We start from the raw sequence: 21,716 nt of genomic DNA on the forward strand, positions 1-21,716 counted from the left end.
CTAAGAGGAAACTCATAGCTCTGAGTGCCTACAGAAAGAAACAGGAGAGAGCATATATCAGCAGCTTGACAACGCCTAAAAGCTCTATAACAAAAAGAAGCATATACACCTAGGAGGAGTAGAAGGCAGGAAATAACCAAGCTCAGAGCTGAAATCAACCAAGCAAAATGGAAAGACTATACAAAGAATCAACAGAACCAAAAGCTGGTTCTTTGAGAAAATCAACAAGATAGATAAACCGTTAGTGAAACTAACTAGAGGAGTCAGAGAGTGTGTCCAAATTAACAAAATCAGAAATGAAAAGGGAGACATAACAACAGACTCAGAGGAAATTCAAAAAAAACCATCAGATCCTACTACAAAAGCATATACTCAACAAAACTTGAAAATCTGGAGGAAATGGACAATTTCCTAGACAAATACCAGGTATCAGAATTAAATCAGGAACAGATATACAATTTAAAAAAACCCTATAACTTCAAAAGAAATAGAAGTAGTCATTAAAGGTTTCCCAATCAAAAGGAGCCCAGGTCCAGATGGGTTCAGTTCAGAATTCTATCAGACCTTCATAGAAGACCTCACAACAATACTATCCAAAATATTCTAGAAAATTGAAACAGAGTGAGGGCTACCGAATTCCTTCTATGAAGCCACAATTACTCTTATAAACCACACAAAGACCCAACAAAGAGATCTTCAGACCAATTTCCCTTATGAATATCGACGCAAAAATACTCAATAAAATTCTTGCAAACTGAATCCAAGAGCACATCAAAAGAATCATCCATCATGATCAAGTAGGCTTCATCCCAGGGATGTAGGGATGGTTTAATATACGGAAAACCATCAACATAATCCACTATATAAACAAACTGGAAGATAAAAACCACGTGATCATTTCATTAGATGCTGGGAAAGCATTTGACAAAATTCAACACCCCTTCATGATAAAAGTCCTGGAAAAACAGGAATTCAAGCCCCATACATAAACATAGTAAAATCCATATACAGCTAACGAGTAGCTAACATTAAACTAAATGGAGAGAAACTTGAAGCAATACCACTAAAATCAGGGACTAGACAAGACTGCCCACTCTCTCCCTACTTATTCAATATAGTTCTCAAATTCCCAGCCAGAGCAATCAGAAAACAAATAGAGATCAAAGAGATGCAGATTGGAAAAGAAGAAGTCAAGATATCACTATTTGCAGATGATATGATAAATATTTCAGTTCTCTGGTTCCAGAGAACTACTAAGTCTGACAAACACTTTCAGCAAAGTAGCTGGGTATAAAATTAACTGAAATAAATCAGTAGCCTTCCTCTACACAAAAGAGAAACAAGCCAGGAAAGAAACTAGGGAAACAACACCCTTCATAATAGTCCCAAATAATATAAAATACCTCGGTGTGACTTTAACAAAGCAAGTGAAATATCTGTATGATAAGAACTTCAAGCCTCTGAAGAAAGAAATTGAAGAAGATCTCAGAAGATGGAAAGATCTCCCATGCTCATGGATTGGCAGGATTAATATAGTAAAAATGGCCATTTCACCAAAAGCAATCTACTGATTCAATGCAATCCCCATTAAAATTCCAATCTAATTCTTAAGAGAGTTAAACAGAACAATTTGCAAATTCATCTGGAATAACAAAACACCCAGGATAGGTGAAACTATCCTCAACAATAAAAGGACTTCTGGGGGAACCACTGTCTCTTCCCTCAAGCAGATACAGAGCAATAGTGATAAAAACTATGTGGTATTCATAGAGAGACAGGCAGATAGACCAGTGGAATAGAATTGAAGACCAAGAAATGAACCCACACACCTATGGTCACTTGATTTTTGACAAAGGAGCGAAAACCATCCAATGGATAAAAGATAGCATTTTCAGCAAATGGTGCTGGTTCAACTGGAGGTCAGCATGTAGAAGAATGCAGATCGATCCATTCTTTTCATCCTGTAGGAAGCTTAAGTTGAAGTGGATCGAGGACCTCCACAGCAAACCAGATACTCTCAAACTAATAGAAGAAAAAGAGGGAAGAATCTCAAACACATGGGCACTGGAGAAAATTTCCTGAACAAAACACCAATGTTTTATGCTCTAAGATCAAGAATTGACAAATAGGATCTCATAAAACTACAAAGCTTCTGTAAGGCAAAGGACACTGTTGTTACGACAAAATGCAACCAATAGATGGGGAAAATATCTTTACCAATCCTACAACTGATAGAGGGCTTATATCCAAAATATATAAAGAACTCACAAAGTCAGACTGCATGGAGACAAATAACCCTACTAAAAAATGGGGTTCAGAGCTAAACAAAGAATTCACAGCTGAGGAATGCTGAATGACTGAGAAGCACCTAAAGAAATGTTCAACAAATGGAAATGCAAACTAAAACAACCCCGAGATTCCACCTCACACCAGTCAGAATGGCTAAGATCCAAAACTCAGGTGACAGCAAATGCTGGTAAGGATGTAGAGAAAGAGGAACACTCCTCCATTGTTGGTGCAGACTGGTACGCCATTCTGGAAATAAGTCTGGAGGTTCCTCAGAAAATTGGACATTGAACTACCTGAGGACCCAGGTATACCTCTCTTGGGCAAATACCCAAAGATGCTCCAACAAATAAAAAGACACATGCTCCACTACGTTCATAGCAGCCTTATTTATAATAGCCAGAAGCTGGAGAGAACCCAGATGCCCTTCAACAGAGGAATGGATACAGAAAATGTGGTACATCTACACAATGGAATATTACTCAGCTATCAAAAACAATGACTTTATGAAATTCATAGGCAAATGGATGGAACTTGAAAATATCCTCCTGATAGAGATAATCCAATCACAGAAAAACATACATGGCATGCACTCATTGATAAGTGTATATTAGCCCAAACGCTCGAATTACCCTAGATGCACAGAACACATGAAATTCAAGAAGGATGACCAAAATGGGAATTCTTCACACCTTCTTTAATGGGGGAACAAGAGTACCCTTGGGAGGGAATAGGGAGTCAAAGTTTAGAACAGAGGCAGAAGGAACACCCATTCAGAGCCTGTCCCACATGTGGCCCATACATATACAGCCACCAAACTAGATAAGATGGATGAAGCAAAGAAGTGCAGGCTGATAGGAATTGAATGTAGATCTCTCCTGAGCGACACAGTCAGAATATGGCAAATACATAGGCGAATGCCAGCAGCAAACGACTGAACTGAGAATGGGACTCTGTTGAAGGATCAGAGAAAGGACTGAAAGAGCTTGAATGGTCTTTAGAGCCCATATGAACAACAATGCCAACCAACCAGAGCTTTCAGGGAACAAGTCACTACCCAAAGACTATACATGGACTGACCCTGGGCTCCAACTGCACAGGTAGCAATGAATAGCCTAGTAAGAGCACCAGTGGAAGGGGAAGCCCTTGGTCCTGGGCCCCAGTGAACAGGGGAGGGCGGTAATGGGGGGAGGTTTGGGAGGGGAACACCCATATAGGAGGGGAAGCAGAGGGGTTGGGGGATGTTTGCCTGGAGACCAGGAAAGGGAATAACATTTGAAATGTAAATAAGAAATACCCAATTTAATGAAGATGGAAGAAAAAAAGAGACGGGGAAGGACACTTTGTACTTACCAAAGGAAAGATCCACCAAGATGATTTTTTAATTCTTCACATCTATACCATAAATACAAGGGCACCCTGGTTTGTAAAGGAACAGAACTAAACTTAAATAAAGTCTCGAACATTTATAGTGGGAGACTTCAGTACTCCTCACCAAAGTATAGGTCATCCAGACAAAAGCTAACAGAAATAACAGAACTAATGAATGCTATTACTTAAATGAACTTAACAGTTATCTACAGAACATTTTATCCGAACAAAAAAGAATATATCTCCTTCTCAGCACCTCATAGAACTTTATATGAAATTGATCATATAGTTGGTCACAAAACAAGTCTTAAGAGATAAAACAAAATTGAAATAAGATCCTGCATCCTGTGAGAGCACCACTTATTCAAGCTGATAGAAACCACAGAAATCTTACAAGCTCATGGAAACAGAACAAGTCTCTCCTATGTGCAAAAAGCGTCAACACAGAAATTAAGAAAGCATTTAAAAGTTTTCTAGAATAAAATGAAAATTAAGTCACAACATATTCAAACTAATAGGACACAATGAAACTGGTTCTAAGAGACTAGTTTGTAGTATAAAGTGTCCAATTTTACAAAAATCACATGGAGGGATATCATACTAGAAACTTAACAACACACCTAAAAAGTTGAGGTTAAAAAGAAGAAATCACATCAAAAGGAAATAATGTCAAGAAGTAAACAAGTTCATGATTCATGTATTTCTGACCATCTACTCGGAGATGAAATAAATAAAGAAAACAATACAAAGAATCAAGGAAACAAAGAGTTGGTTCTCTAAAACATTAATAAAATTGACAAACCATATCACTTCATCTAAAGGGTAGAGAGAGGATATCCAAATTAATAGAATCAGTAATGAAAGGGCCAAAATATAGTCATTGATGAAATCCAAAGATTCAGGAAGTCATACTTTAAAAACCTATACTCCATTAAAATGGAATATGTGAAAGAAATGGATAAAAGTTTTAATAGGTACCACTTCCCCTTGTTAAGTCAGGTTAGATAAGCAATTTAAATAGACCCATAACACATAAGGAAATGCAAGCAAACATTTAAAAAAATCTCAGAGCCAGATGGTTTTAGAGGAAAATTCTACCATTCTTTCAAAGAACAATTAATGCCAATACTCTACATTCTATTCCAGAATATAAACACCGAATGAACATTGCTCAATTCATTTGATGAGACAACAGTTATTGTGATACCAAAACCACATAAAGAATAAACAAAGAAAGGTAAATGCTGACCAATTCCCCTTATGGACATAGATTTAAAAATGCTGAATTCAAGAATACACCCAAAATATTATCTACCATGAAGCCATCAAGTAGGTTTCATCCTAGAGAGACATCCAAGTTCAACATATGAACATAACTATAATAATTATAAAAGCAAACTAAAAGAAAGAAACCATATCATCATCTCATTAGGTGCAAAAGAGGTCTTTGACAAAATTCCAACACTATGTCATGATAAAATTTTAACACCCTTTCATAATAAGATTCTGGAGCAATTAAGGACAAAGGCAGCTTAAATCAGTGTGATAAGGCAGTTACAGGAAACTCATAATCAGCATCAAGATAAATGGAACAGAAATTGCATTAAAATCTAGACAAGAAAAGGAAGTGCATCGTTTCTCTACCTATTCAATATAGTATTGGAACTTTTACCTAGATTGATAAGGCAAGTACAAGAAATCAAGGGGATGCACACTGGAAAGGAAGAAGACAAATTATTTATTGTCCTAGATTGTGTAATAGCATACATAAATGACCCTAAAATTGCACTGGGGAACTTCTGATAAGTACTCTGAGTAAAGTATCTGGATATAAATTTAGCTCACAAAAGCAGCAGGTTTCACATATACAAATGTTACACAAACTGAGAAAGAAGTCAAGGAAACAATACCATTCACAATAGCGTTAAACAATGAAAACTATCTTAGGGTAACTCTATTAAAGCAAGTGAAAGACATATACAATAAAATATAATTTTTAATAAAGAAATGTCTTTCAAGAAAGAAATTGAACAAGGTATCAGAAGACTGAAAGAATTCACATGCTCATTGACTGGTAGTATTGGCATCCTACCAAAAGCAATATACAGATTCAATGTAATCACCATCTAAGTTCTAATATAATTTTTCTCACATCCTAAAAGTTAAACGTGGAATATATTCACTCATATGAGGGCAATAGTCGTTAAGTAAATTATCAAGCTATAATTCATAGACCCATAGGAACAAGGAATAGAGGAAAGGACTGGGGAGGGGGGATACATGAATCTCCTTGGGAAAGGGAAGTAAAATAGATTCTATAGTTGAATATTGGGGCAGAGCTACAAGAACATGATTTGAGGGGGTAGAATCCAAGGAGAGACAACTAGCATTGAGGAGCATTTAAGGGGCTGCATGAAAATTTTATTGCACTGTAATCTTCCTAAAATATATGAAGTTGTTCTTAATGAAGTCTCCAAATAATGAATAAGAGGGACTCTCAACCAGCCATCTCTTTTAAACCAATAAAGCTTCCAGTACTGGGATTGGTGTACATCCAATTAAGTTGTTGGACAAATGGGTCTTACAAAAATCACTTAAAAATCCAGGCTGTTGCCAAAACATTAACTTACTCTCCACAAACTGGTAAGTTCCCATTTGTGAAGTAAACATCTACACAACTCATTAAACATTGAGAGGATAAGCTGGTGCATGCATAAAACCTTTCTTCCCTATGTTTTAGCGACCTCAGTAGAGAAAAGTACACTGCAATCTACCAAAAGAGAAACCAATGCTACCAAAGGTGGCACTGGGCTTGTTAAGGTAACAAATCAATGCCTGATTTGACTTAAGGCCCACTCCGGGAGATGAAACCCATACCCATTATTGCTTGCATGACCAAGAAACAGAGATTAAAGTCTAAAGAGGATATATCCAAATACTACTTGGCTTAAAAAAAGAAGAAGAAATTATTCCTAATGCTATTCTACTATATCGGTCAATCAATAACTTATTCAGGCATGAGCAGAGAGGTTTGTTCCTATATCAGGCATGAACATTTAGACTTACCTAGCACTAGATATTCACACACACACACACACACACACACACACACACACACACACACACACACACACACAAACACACAGAAACACATGCATGGGGATGTGGAGGGAGGCAGGTAAGAATGGGGTGGAAAGAGATACCTTGGGACACTGGGCTCTAAATAGGGTCTATCCATAAAATCCCTTTCCTCAGAACTCAGGAAAGACCCTGTGAGAGGAAGAAGGATTATAAAGAGGCAAAGAGAATGCAGGACTCCAGAAGAACAAGATCTTCCAAAGCAACTGAGTAAATCTTATATGAGCTCATGGAGAACAAAGCATCAATCATAGACTCTAGATGGTCCTGTGTGTGTGTGTGTGTGTGTGTGTGTGTGTGTGTGTGTGTGTGTGTATTTCACTTAGTGTTTTTATTTGGTTATGTCTTAGAAACCTACTCTGTTTTTTTTTTTTTGGTTTTGTTTTGTTTTGTTTTACAGAAAGAGAGTGGATCTGGTGGTCAGTGGAGCAAGGGAGAAAATAGGAGGTATGGAGGTAGAGGAAACTTGTTTTTTTTAATATTTTTAATTTAATGTATATGAGTACACTGTCACTGTCTTCAGACACACCAGAAGAGGGTATCAGATCCCATTGCAGATGGTTATGAACTACCATATGGTTTCTGGGAATTGAACTCAGGACCTCTGGAAGAGCATAGTCAGAGTTCTTAACCGCTGAGCCATCTCTGCAGCCCCATGGAACTTGTAGTCAGGATATATTGCATGAGAAAGGAATATACACCATAAAAGAGAAAAAAATCAGATAGATAGATAAATAGATAGATAGATAGATAGATAGATAGATGATAGATAGATGGATGATGGATGGTTAGATGGATGGATAGATGGATGGATGAATAAATAGATAAATAGAAAATAGATAAATAGTAGGAAGACGACAAAACACCAACCTAGCTGCTGATAATAACCCGAAGAAATAAGTGACATAAGCTATTTTATGGCAGCCAGCTGGAGTTCAAAAGGGCAGCACTATGTCCCATTGCATGAGGCTTCCACTTAAAAACCAAAAATTACAGAAAGGTAACCTCTTCAACTTTGCTAGCAGATATCCCCAGAAACTGAGGAAGCACGTTCAGGCAGTTAACCAGAGTTTGCCATCTGGCTTCCCGGGAATAACAGAAAAAAGAACTGAAATATTAGCCATAACAAATTTATGGGGAGCTGGAGGTGAGAAACACAACTGGAAACTAGTTTCTTGTATCAACTTTTCTAGTCACTTTCTGCTAGAAGTTGAGAGAACTTGATTTGATCATGTGATGTCTAATGTTGTTTCTGTTCTATTACTTAGAAGTATCATTGAAGAGGACTTTTAGGGGGGAAGGCCAGATAGATGCCATAAGTTAACTAACATAGAGGATCGATGTTGTACATCTTAGTGCCTGAAATAATGTTCTGTCTGTCTTTCTGTCTGTCAGTCATCTGTTTACCTACTTCTTCTTTATTACTTGTTCTTTTGCTTTTTTTGCTGTATAATTTGCAAACTCACTCATTCAAAAGGAAAAGTGTGACTATTTTCTCCAAACAGAATATTAGACACACAAATTGAATATCAGACAAAGCATGTTGAAAGGACAAAGTAGACTGTGTTTAAGAAAAGACATATATGTCTATTGATATAGATATATACATGCAATAAAAATTAGAAAAAATAGAGACCCTGACTCAGAGAACAGGACGTTTTAGTGGAAAAGAGAAAAGCAATGTAATTGTTTTATAATTTTAAAAGTATAAAAGTAAAAAACAAAGCAAAAATTTTCTGTCCTTTGTCAGGAAGGACTTTTCTCTCATTGGATGACTTTTTCTGTAACTGCAATTGAAAGAAAAATGTTATAGTACAAGAAAATGAACTTAAATCTCTGAAATAATGATACAAGAATGACAAAGTGTGGATCTTAAAAACAAATGTAATATGAAGACTGAAGAGTTACATAAATAACCCCTCATTAATATGGAAACATCAGCAAGCAACGAAGAGCAAAATAAAAACGTCATGAAACCAGAATTAGGCACGGTGCCTAAATTCCAAAATCCTACTCCTTCTTTAAAGCATGATAGTGCCTTTATGAAATACTGAGGAGGGCTGTTAAATCCTCTTCAGAAATAAAGTTAATACGATGGTAACATAATCTCCTACTTACTACATACATTGGAGAGATCAGAAAAGAGCATATTGTTAGCATTTTGTTGACTTGTTTACAAAAAAACAGTAGTCTTCGTTGTCTTATTAAAGATAGTTCGATTTGATGTAATATAACTTGATTGAAATAGGAAAAGTTACTATGTTTAATGACTATGAAGTTAAAACATACCCAATGTGCGAAGATGAAATCAACCCCACACAGACCCAGAGATATTTAGTCTGTTGCGTACTTTGTCTGTTTATTCAGGTGCAATTTCATTTTGAAAATTCTTCCTGTTACATGTATTATTTAGACATTTTCAAAATGAATTTTGTTTTCCTCTCTAAGTTATATTTTAGAGGCTATTCACACTCTTCAGATTAGAGAACTGAGAAAACCACATTTTATTCAGTTTTTCTCTGTTATTGCTTATCAGAAACTATTTCTGTAAATAGATTGTTTTTACTGTTAATATGTGTTCTGTTTTTACTTAAAATACTCTATAGTTTATTTTCTACTAATCATGCTTTATCAGACTTAAAATAAATTTTAAAATTCTCATATACATACAGGAGTTAAATATATTTGGCTAGAAAATTCATGATTCAAACCTGTTTTCACTTACCTTCCCCTTTAGCAGTAGAAAGTGATGTGATTAGGAGAATATTTGCTAACAGCCATATGCTATAGAACCTCATCTTCTAAAGACTAAGACTCCAGGTGTGGTGGAGCTTCTGGGAAACTGATCATTAACAGTGCTGTGCATGACATTGAATTTCAGTGTATGACTAGCATCCAGTTCGGTAAACATCAAAGTTCAAATGAGAAGGACAAAACAAACAATAATCAGTGATTTCACAATAATACTCTAAGTTAATTATTTACATTTATTAAACAATATATTATTATTCAATTTTTCGTGCCAGTGTCTTAGTCCAATTGTGATTCAGAAAGGAAGATGAGAGAATACATTTCTTTGGCCTTCTAATTGGCATGATAGTGGGTTAGAAGAGTTGGTTGCTTTTCTTCTTTGTAAACTTACATGGCCACATCTGGTACAATGAATGCTTGTCCTCAGGTAGGAATTTTACAGTTTAGGGTCATCTGGGCTATGTGATGTGGAATACACCGTTTAGACTTATCTTTCTCTTGGGGACAACAAAGTGCCATAGAAACAGTCCTCGATATCTTGAGTTCTATTAGACAACCGTGACCACCAACTCAAAAGAGTGCTTCTCTTATCTAGTATTGTGTTTGTTAGATGGTTTTGGTTTTAGATATGTGCACTCATATGTAGAATTGTATGTACACACACACACACACACACACACTCAACACACTATTTTGGGTGAGGAGTTAATAATATGATTCCTTATGACATTCCCATGCCTATTTACCGCTCTTTCAATATCATTCTTCTCATATTTTTCTCCTTCCACTTCCCTGAGTATGTTCCCCTCTCCTCTTCCCTATTTCTCCTGTTGAATTATTTGTATTCTGCTATCCATCCTTCTGTTGCTCACCCACCCTACTACTCGGGCTATTATCTATAGTTCCCTTTCTGGTTTCTGCAGTGCCTTCAGTATATAGGCTCACCTGGGAAGATTTGGAGCTGGGAGTCTCCAATAAGAGAGATCATGTGAAGTTTGTCTTTATGGGTCTGAGTTACGACACTTCGTATGATCTTTTCTGGTTCAGTCATTTACCTTAAAAGTTTATGTTTTTACCTTTCTTTACAGCTGAGTGGTATTCCAAAGTGTATATGTCAAGCATTTTCATGATCATTATTTGAAGGACCTTGAGGTTGTTTGCATTCACTCTTTGTTATCAACAGAGCATCAAGGAAGAGACATGAGCAAGTATATATGGGTTAAGGTGTCAACTTTTTGGCATATGTCAAGGCATGGTATTGCTACATCATGAGGTAGATTTATTTTAGGCATAGTGAGGATTCTCTGTCTTTTTGACTTCCTTTGTGGCTGCATCAATTTGCAATATTGCAAAAGTCACATGAGGTCCCCTTGTCTCCCCTCGTCCAGCATTTGTTCTCAGAGTTTTCCTGCTGTTTTAGCATTGGTGCTGGCTGTTGCTCTTTGCAATGCTGACAGAATCACATGAAATCTCAATGTTGTTTTGATGCACATTTTTCTAACTAGGGTTCAAGATCCTTTTTTGAGAACTTTATTAGCCATTTTTCTTCTTTTATCTCTTTGCCTTTTTTTTTTTTAAGAGGACTCATAGGGTTTTATTAACTTGAGTATTTCTTATATACATTTCGAGTGTTATTCCCTTTCCCGGTTTCCGGGCAAACATCCCCCTCCCCCCTCCCCTTCCTTATGGGTGTTCCCCTCCCAACCCTCCCACCATTGCCGCCCTCCCCCCATAGACTAGTTCACTGGGGGTTCAATCTTAGCAGGACCCAGGGCTTCCCCTTCCACTGGTGCTCTTACTAGGATATTCATTGCTACCTATGGGGTCAGAGTCCAGGGTCAGTCCATGTATAGTCTTTAGGTAATGGCTTAGTCCCTGGAAGCTCTGGTTGCTTGGCATTGTTGTACTTTTGGGGTCTCGAGCCCCTTCAAGCTCTTCCAGTTCTTTCTCTGATTCCTTCAATAGGGGACCTATTCTCAGTTCAGTGGTTTGCTGCTGGCATTCGCCTCTGTATTTGCTGTATTCTGGCTGTGTCTCTCAGGAGCGATCTACATCCGGCTCCTGTCGGTCTGCACTTCTTTGCTTCATCCATCTAGTCCAATTGGGTGGCTGTATATGTATGGGCCAAATGTGGGACAGGCTCTGAATGGGTGTTCCTTCAGTCTCTGTTTTAATCTTTGCCTCTCCCTTCCCTGCCAAGGGTATTCTTTTTCCTCATTTAAAGAAGGAGTGAAGCATTCACATTTTGATCATCCGTCTTGAGTTTCGTTTGTTCTAGGGATCTAGGGTAATTCAAGCATTTGGGCTAATAGCCACTTATCAATGAGTGCATACCATGTATGTCTTTCTGTGATTGGGATGGTTCACTCAGGATGATATTTTCCAGTTCCAACCATTTGCCTACGAATTTCATAAACTCGTTGTTTTTGATAGCTGAGTAGTATTCCATTGTGTAGATGTACCACATTTTCTGTATCCATTCCTCTGTTGAAGGGCATCTGGGTTCTTTCCATTTTCTGGCTATTATAAATAAGGCTGCGATGAACATAGTGGAGCACGTGTCTCTTTTATATGTTGAGGCATCTTTTGGGTATATGCCCAAGAGATAGCTGGATCCTCAGGCAGTTCAATGTCCAATTTTCTGAGGAACCTCCAGACTGATTTCCAGAATGGTTTTACCAGTCTGCAATCCCACCAACAATGGAGGAGTGTTCCTCTTTCTCCACAACCTCGCCAGCATCTGCTGTCACCTGAGTTTTTGATCTTAGCCAATCGCACTGGTGTGAGGTGAAATCTCAGGGTTGTTTTGATTTGCATTTCCCTTATGACTAAAGATGTTGAACATTTCTTTAGGTGTTTCTCAGCCATTCGGCATTCCTCAGCTGTGAATTCTTTGTTTAGCTCTGAACCCCATTTTTTAATAGGGTTATTTGTTTCCCTGCGGTCTAACTTCTTGAGTTCTTTGTATATTTTGGATATAAGGCCTCTATCTGTTGTAGGGTTGGTAAAGATCTTTTCCCAATCTGTTGGTTGCCGTTTTGTCCTAACCACAGTGTCCTTTGCCTTACAGAAGCTTTGCAGTTTTATGAGATCCCATTTGTCAATTCTTGATCTTAGAGCATAAGCCATTGGTGTTTTGTTCAGGAAATTTTTTCCAGTGCCCATGTGTTCCAGATGCTTCCCTAGTTTTTCTTCTATTAGTTTGAGTGTGTCTGGTTTGATGTGGAGGTCCTTGATCCACTTCGACTTAAGCTTTGTACAGGGTGATAAGCATGGATCGATCTGCATTCTTCTACATGTTGCCCTCCAGTTGAACCAGCACCATTTGCTGAAAATGCTATCTTTTTTCCATTGGATGGTTTTGGCTCCTTTGTCAAAAATCAAGTGACCATAGGTGTGTGGGTTCATTTCTGGGTCTTCAATTCTATTCCATTGGTCTATCTGTCTGTCTCTGTACCAATACCATGCAGTTTTTATCACTATTGCTCTGTAATACTGCTTGAGTTCAGGGATAGTGATTCCCCCTGAAGTCCTTTTATTGTTGAGGATAGCTTTAGCTATCCTGGGTTTTTTTTTTTTTTTTTTTTTTTTTTTTTTTTTTTTTTCTTTTTTTTTTTTTTTTAATTATTAACTTGAGTATTTCTTATATACATTTCGAGTGTTATTCCCTTTCCCGGTTTCCGGGCAAACATCCCCCTCCCCCCTCCCCTTCCTTATGGGTGTTCCCCTCCCAACCCTCCCCCCATTGCCGCCCTCCCCCCATAGACTAGTTCACTGTGGGTTCAGTCTTAGCAGGACCCAGGGCTTCCCCTTCCACTGGTGCTCTTACTAGGATATTCATTGCTACCTATGGGGTCAGAGTCCAGGGTCAGTCCATGTATAGTCTTTAGGTAGTGGCTTAGTCCCTGGAAGCTCTGGTTGCTTGGCATTGTTGTACTTTTGGGGTCTCGAGCCCCTTCAAGCTCTTCCAGTTCTTTCTCTGATTCCTTCAATAGGGGACCTATTCTCAGTTCAGTGGTTTGCTGCTGGCATTCGCCTCTATATTTGCTGTATTCTGGCTGTGTCTCTCAGGAGCGATCTACATCCGGCTCCTGTCGGTCTGCACTTCTTTGCTTCATCCATCTTGTCTAATTGGGTGGCTGTATATGTATGGGCCACATGTGGGGCAGGCTCTGAATGGGTGTTCCTTCAGTCTCTGTTTTAATCTTTGCCTCTCCCTTCCCTGCCAAGGGTATTCTTTTTCCTCATTTAAAGAAGGAGTGAAGCATTCACATTTTGATCATCCGTCTTGAGTTTCGTTTGTTCTAGGGATCTAGGGTAATTCAAGCATTTGGGCTAATAGCCACTTATCAATGAGTGCATACCATGTATGTCTTTCTGTGATTGGGTTAGCTCACTCAGGATGATATTTTCCAGTTCCAACCATTTGCCTACGAATTTCATAAAGTCGTTGTTTTTGATAGCTGAGTAATATTCCATTGTGTAGATGTACCACATTTTCTGTATCCATTCCTCTGTTGAAGGGCATCTGGGTTCTTTCCAGCTTCTGGCTATTATAAATAAGGCTGCGATGAACATAGTGGAGCACGTGTCTCTTTTATATGTTGAGGCATCTTTTGGGTATATGCCCAAGAGAGGTATAGCTGGATCATCAGGCAGTTCAATGTCCAATTTTCTGAGGAACCTCCAGACTGATTTCCAGAATGGTTTTACCAGTCTGCAATCCCACCAACAATGGAGGAGTGTTCCTCTTTCTCCACATCCTCGCCAGCATCTGCTGTCACCTGAGTTTTTGATCTTAGCCAATCGCACTGGTGTGAGGTGAAATCTCAGGGTTGTTTTGATTTGCATTTCCCTTATGACTAAAGATGTTGAACATTTCTTTAGGTGTTTCTCAGCCATTCGGCATTCCTCAGCTGTGAATTCTTTGTTTAGCTCTGAACCCCATTTTTTAATAGGGTTATTTGTTTCCCTGCGGTCTAACTTCTTGAGTTCTTTGTATATTTTGGAAATAAGGCCTCTATCTGTTGTAGGATTGGTAAAGATCTTTTCCCAATCTGTTGGTTGCCGTTTTGTCCTAACCACAGTGTCCTTTGCCTTACAGAAGCTTTGCAGTTTTATGAGATCCCATTTGTCGATTCTTGATCTTAGAGCATAAGCCATTGGTGTTTTGTTCAGGAAATTTTTTCCAGTGCCCATGTGTTCCAGATGCTTCCCTAGTTTTTCTTCTATTAGTTTGAGTGTGTCTGGTTTGATGTGGAGGTCCTTGATCCACTTGGACTTAAGCTTTGTACAGGGTGATAAGGATGGATCGATCTGCATTCTTCTACATGTTGCCCTCCAGTTGAACCAGCACCATTTGCTGAAAATACTATCTTTTTTCCATTGGATGGTTTTGGCTCCTTTGTCAAAAATCAAGTGACCATAGGTGTGTGGGTTCATTTCTGGGTCTTCAATTCTATTCCATTGGTCTATCTGTCTGTCTCTGTACCAATACCATGCAGTTTTTATCACTATTGCTCTGTAATACTGTTTGAGTTCAGGGATAGTGATTCCCCCTGAAGTCCTTTTATTGTTGAGGATAGCTTTAGCTATCCTGGGTTTTTTGTTATTCCAGATGAATTTGCAAATTGTTCTGTCTAACTCTTTGAAGAATTGGATTGGTATTTTGATGGGGATTGCATTGAATCTGTAGATTGCTTTTGGTAAAATGGCCATTTTTACCATATTAATCCTGCCAATCCATGAGCATGGGAGATCTTTCCATCTTCTGAGGTCTTCTTCAATTTCTTTCCTCAGTGTCTTGAAGTTCTTATTGTACAGATCTTTTACTTGCTTGGTTAAAGTCACACCGAGGTACTTTATATTATTTGGGTCTATTATGAAGGGTGTCGTTTCCCTAATTTCTTTCTCGGCTTGTTTCTCTTTTGTATAGAGGAAGGCAACTGATTTATTTGAGTTAATTTTATACCCAGCCACTTTGCTGAAGTTGTTTATCAGCTTTAGTAGTTCTCTGGTGGAACTTTTGGGATCACTTAAATATACTATCATGTCATCTGCAAATAGTGATATTTTGACCTCTTCTTTTCCGATCTGTATCCCTTTGATCTCCTTTTGTTGTCTGATTGCTCTGGCTAGAACTTCAAGAACTATATTGAATAAGTAGGGAGAGAGTGGGCAGCCTTGTCTAGTCCCTGATTTTAGTGGGATTGCTTCAAGTTTCTCTCCATTTAGTTTAATGTTAGCAACTGGTTTGCTGTATATGGCTTTTACTATGTTTAGGTATGGGCCTTGAATTCCTATTCTTTCCAGGACTTTTATCATGAAGGGGTGTTGAATTTTGTCAAATGCTTTCTCAGCATCTAATGAAATGATCATGTGGTTCTGTTCTTTCAGTTTGTTTATATAATGGATCACGTTGATGGTTTTCCGTATATTAAACCATCCCTGCATGCCTGGGATGAAGCCTACTTGATCATGGTGGATGATTGTTTTGATGTGCTCTTGAATTCGGTTTGCCAGAATTTTATTGAGTATTTTTGCGTCGATATTCATAAGGGAAATTGGTCTGAAGTTCTCTTTCTTTGTTGTGTCTTTGTGTGGTTTAGGTATAAGAGTAATTGTAGATTCGTAGAAGGAATTCGGTAGGGCTCCATCTGTTTCAATTTTGTGGAATAGTTTGGATAATATTGGTATGAGGTCTTCTATGAAGGTTTGATAGAATTCTGCACTAAACCCATCTGGACCTGGGCTCTTTTTGGTTGGGAGACCTTTAATGACTGCTTCTATTTCCTTAGGAGTTATGGGGTTGTTTAACTGGTTTATCTGTTCCTGATTTAACTTTGATACCTGGTATCTGTCTAGGAAATAGTCCATTTCCTGAAGATTTTCAAATTTTGTTGAATATAGGTTTTTATAGTAAGATCTGATGATTTTTTGAATTTCCTCTGAATCTGTAGTTATGTCTCCCTTTTCATTTCTGATTTTGTTAATTTGGACGCACTCTCTGTGTCCTCTCGTTAGTCTGGCTAAGGGTTTATCTATCTTGTTGATTTTCTCAAAGAACCAACTTTTGGTCCTGTTGATTCTTTCTATGGTCCTTTTTGTTTCTACTTGGTTGATTTCAGCTCTGAGTTTGATTATTTCCTGCCTTCTACTCCTCCTGGGTGTATTTGCTTCTTTTTGTTCTAGAGCTTTTAGGTGTGCTGTCAAGCTGCTGACATATGCTCTTTCCTGTTTCTTTCTGCAGGCACTCAGCGCTATGAGTTTTCCTCTTAGCACAGCTTTCATTGTGTCCCATAAGTTTGAGTATGTTGTATCTTCATTTTCATTAAATTCTAAAAAGTTTTTAATTTCTTTCTTTATTTCTTCCTTGACCAGGTTATCATTGAGTAGAGCATTGTTCAATTTCCACGTATATGTGGGCATTCTTCCCTTATTGTTATTGAAGACCAGTTTTAGGCCGTGGTGGTCCGATAGCACGCATGGGATTATTTCTATCTTTCTGTACCTGTTGAGGCCCGTTTTTTGACCAATTATATGGTCAATTTTGGAGAAAGTACCATGAGGAGCTGAGAAGAAGGTATATCCTTTTGCTTTAGGATAGAATGTTCTATAAATATCCGTTAAGTCCATTTGGCTCATGACTTCTCTTAGTCTGTCGACATCACTGTTTAATTTCTGTTTCCATGATCTGTCCATTGATGAGAGTGGGGTGTTGAAATCTCCCACTATTATTGTGTGAGGTGCAATGTGTGTTTTGAGCTTTAGTAAGGTTTCTTTTACGTATGTAGGTGCCCTTGTATTTGGGGCATAGATATTTAGGATTGAGAGTTCATCTTGGTGGATTTTTCCTTTGATGAATATGAAGTGTCCTTCCTTATCTTTTTTGATGACTTTTAGTTGGAAATTGATTTTATTTGATATTAGAATGGCTACTCCAGCTTGCTTCTTCTGACCATTTGCTTGGAAAGTTGTTTTCCAGCCTTTCACTCTGAGGTAGTGTCTGTCTTTGTCTCTGAGGTGTGTTTCCTGTAGGCAGCAGAATGCAGGGTCCTCGTTGCGTATCCAGTTTGTTAATCTATGTCTTTTTATTGGGGAGTTGAGGCCATTGATATTGAGAGATATTAAGGAATAGTGATTATTGTTTCCCTTTATATTCATATTTGGATGTGAGGTTATGTTTGTGTGCTTTCATTCTCTTTGTTTTGTTGCCAAGACGATTAGTTTCTTGCTTCTTCTAGGGTATAGCTTGCCTCCTTATGTTGGGCTTTACCATTTATTATCCTTTGTAGTGCTGGATTTGTAGAAAGATATTGTGTAAATTTGGTTTTGTCATGGAATATCTTGGTTTCTCCATCAATGTTAATTGAGAGTTTTGCTGGATACAGTAACCTGGGCTGGCATTTGTGTTCTCTTAGGGTCTGTATGACATCAGTCCAGGATCTTCTGGCCTTCATAGTTTCTGGCGAGAAGTCTGGTGTGATTCTGATAGGTCTCCCTTTATATGTTACTTGACCTTTTTCCCTTACTGCTTTTAATATTCTTTCTTTATTTTGTGCGTTTGGTGTTTTGACAATTATGTGACGGGAGGTGTTTCTTTTCTGGTCCAATCTATTTGGAGTTCTGTAGGCTTCTTGTATGCCTATGGGTATCTCTTTTTTTAGGTTAGGGAAGTTTTCTTCTATGATTTTGTTGAAGATATTTACTGGTCCTTTGAGCTGGTAGTCTTCACTCTCTTCTATACCTATTATCCTTAGGTTTGATCTTCTCATTGAGTCCTGTATTTCCTGTATGTTTTGGACCAGTAGCTTTTTCCGCTTTACATTATCTTTGACAGTTGAGTCAATGATTTCTATGGAATCTTCTGCTCCTGAGATTCTCTCTTCCATCTCTTGTATTCTGTTGGTGAAGCTTGTATCTACAGCTCCTTGTCTCTTCTTTTGGTTTTCTATATCCAGGGTTGTTTCCATGTGTTCTTTCTTGATTGCTTCTATTTCCATTTTTAATTCCTTCATCTGTTTGATTGTGTTTTCCTGGAATTCTTTCAGGGATTTTTGCCATTCCTCTCTGTAGGCCTCTACTTGTTTATTAATGATTTCCTGTGTTTCCCTAAGTGTGTTCATGTCTTTCTTGAAGTCCTCCAGCATCATGATCAAATATGATTTTGAAACTAGATCTTGCTTTTCTGGTGTGTTTGGATATTCCATGTTTGTTTTGGCGGGAGAATTGGGCTCCGATGATGGCATGCAGTCTTGGTTTCTGTTGCTTGGGTTCCTGCGCTTGCCTCTCGCCATCAGATTATCTCTAGTGTTACTTTGTTCTGCTATTTCTGACAGTGGCTAGACTGACCTATAAGCCTGTGTGTCAGGAGTGCTGTAGACCTGTTTTCCTCTCTTTCAGTCAGTTATGGGGACAGTGTGTTCTGCTTTCCGGCGTGTAGTTTTTCCTCTCTACAGGTCTTCAGCTGTTCTTGTGGGCCTGTGTCTTGAGTTCACCAGGCAGCTTTCTTGCAGCAGAAAATTTGGTCTTACCTGTGGTCCCGAGGTTCAGGTTCGCTCGTGGGGTGCTGCCCAGGGGCTCTCTGCAGCGGCAGCAACCAGGAAGACCTGTGCCGCCCCTTCCAGGAGCTTCAGTGCACCAGGGTTCCAGATGGTCTTTGGCTTTTTCCTCTGGCGTCCGAGATGTGTGTGCAGGGAGCAGTCTCTTCTGGTTTCCCAGGCCTGTCTGCCTCTCTGAAGGTTTAGCTCTCCCTCCCACGGGATTTGGGTGCAGAGAACTGTTTATCCGGTCTGTTTCCTTCAGGGTCCGGCGGTGTCTCCGGCAGGGGTCCTGCCGCTCCTGGGCCCTCCCCCACGGGAGCCCAGAGGCCTTATACAGTTTCCTCTTGGGCCAGGGATGTGGGCAGGGGTGAGCAGTGTTGGTGGTCTCTTCCGCTCTGCAGCCTCAGGAGTGCCCACCTGACCAGGCGGTTGGGTCTCTCTCTCACCGGGTCTGGGAGCAGAGAGCTGCTGCGGGCCGGGATCCGCGGGTGTGGGACTTCCGGTAAACACAGACCGTGCCTCCTAGAGAAATTCTGCTTCCGTGTCCCAAGCTCACCAGGCAGCTTTCTTGCAGCAGAAAATTTGGTCTTACCTGTGGTCCCGAGGCTCAGGTTCGCTCGTGGGGTGCTGCCCAGGGGCTCTCTGCAGCGGCAGCAACCAGGGAGACCTGTGCCGCCCCTTCCGGGAGCTTCAGTGCCATCTCTTTGCCTTTTATTACTCTTCTTTCATTCAATCCATCCCAACAACACCCTTCTCTCCCTCCACTCCTTCCAGTTCACCTTCCACCTCCCATCTCCCCAGATCCCCTGGTCTTCCATTTTCCTTGGTATCCCAGAAATATCAACCAAACACATCATAACAAGATGCAATCAAACTTGACATAAATACTTTCATTTTTTTTTATTCTGTGCGTGCTCTGTGCAGATCTCGGACCTGTTTTTGAATGGGACATTTATTTTTGTTTCGTTTATTCTTTGTTTTTTGAGTTATTTTTGTTTTGGATATTAATCTCCCTCTATGTGTAGGCTTTCTCTTCATCCTGTTGATTGTTTCTTGGGCTTCGCAAAGCTTTTTCGGCTTTACAAGTCCCTCATGTCAAGTGTTGAATTTAAATATTGTACAAATGGAGTCGTGTTCAGAAAGTCCTTTCACACACCTCTATCATGTAGGACATTTCCTATCGTTTTGTCTAGACATGAAAATGTTTCAGGTTTTAGGCTTAGGTCTTGATGCATTTGGACCTAGTGTTTGAGTAAGGTGCTAGGTTTCAGAGTTTTCACAATATCTTTCTAAGGCCTCTGTCTCTCATGCTCATTATTAAGAAGTCAGGAGTTATTTTAATATCTCTGCCTCTATGTGTGAGTGAATCTTTTTACCTTTCAATTTTAATATTCTCTCTGTAATCTGCACATTTTGTGGTTTGGTTATTAGACATCATGAGGAATTTCTTTTCCTGGAACTATATTTTTTTCCTGTAAGACTATTGTGCTAGTTAAGCATCTCTTTCTTTATATTAGGAGACATTTTCTTTTGTGTTTTGTAAAGAATATTATCTTCTTTTGATAACTAGTCATACAGAAAATTTTGGATACTGTATATATTGTGTCTTGATTTTTATTTCTTTTTAATTTTTTTTTAGAATTAATATTTCCTTTGACTGGGCTTTCCATTTCTTCTACCTTGTCTATGAGACCTGAAATTTTCCCTTTTTCCTGTTCATTTTCATTTTAAGTTTTATTTCAGTTTGTTGCTTTGTTTAAATCTATCTCTCTGTTAAATTCTACTTTCATATGTAGATTTATTTTAGCATTTTTCCTTAACTGTGTGTTATTTTTGCTGTCTTAATTTAGTCACTTATTCATATCTTTTAAAAGAAACTTCAACATATTCATAATTGCCAGTTTAAAGGCCTTGTTTTATGTTTCAGCTAAATTGCTGCTCTTGGGGCCTGCTACAATAGGGCTGTTGACTTCTGGAAGAAGCATATGGCCTTGTTTATTCAGATTAGGATATTTTTCTAGGATATAAGCATCTTGTTTTGTGCCAGTGGAATTGCTTCTTGTTTAACCCCACCCTGGTGCAGGACTGAGGCACATCCTTTCCCACGGGACTATGGGTTTGTCTATCTTGGTCATGTTTCTAAAAGAATCAGCTGTTGGTTTTGCTGATTCTTTAGGTCATTCTCTTTGTTTCTAGTTGATTGATTTCAGCCCTGAGTTTATTTCTCTGCCATTTAATCTCGCTAAATCCATTTTCTTCTTTTTTCTTCTAGCATTTTCACGTATACTTTTCATGTGTTAGTATGAGAATTCTCTAATTTTGAAGGCCTTTAGTGCTATGAACGCTCCTCTTAGTGATACTTTCATTGTGTATGATAAATTTAGGTGTGTTGTATCCACATTTTATTGAATTGTAGAAAAATTCAAGAGCAACAAACAGGACAGGTAACTTTAATTGCTGATTTCTCCATGTTGGAACTGATCAGAACTGCCTTAAATATAAAAATGTCTTCAGCCAAAACTTCAGTTGAAAATAATAATAAATTTTGTTGGCTATGTAATCCTTAAAATTCATGCTGCCATACCTCATATGGCATAAAATGTTAGTTGTCTTTCACCTTCTCAACCA

At 38.6% G+C, this 21,716-nt stretch overlaps 1 protein-coding gene across 6 annotated transcripts in view; it reads right to left on the reverse strand.

The window, feature by feature from the left end:
- Cfhr4 (complement factor H-related 4) overlaps window positions 1–9,707 on the reverse strand; it is a 94,321-nt gene extending 84,614 nt beyond the window's left edge. For 2 of the 6 annotated variants that reach the window (XR_015635317.1, XM_087581365.1), the window contains exon 1: window positions 9,521–9,681. Coding sequence is in view for 5 of the 6 variants with exons in the window: in XM_087581365.1 (XP_087437491.1) it covers window positions 9,521–9,593 (73 nt within the window). In the remaining variant the exon portion in view is untranslated. 6 annotated transcript variants of the gene reach the window in all.
- Between the last annotated feature and the right edge of the window lie 12,009 nt (window positions 9,708–21,716).

This window comes from Rattus norvegicus, chromosome 13 (genome assembly GCF_021556685.1).
Source record: "Rattus norvegicus strain SHRSP/BbbUtx chromosome 13, alternate assembly SHRSP_T2T, whole genome shotgun sequence".
Classification (NCBI taxonomy): domain Eukaryota; kingdom Metazoa; phylum Chordata; class Mammalia; order Rodentia; family Muridae; genus Rattus; species Rattus norvegicus.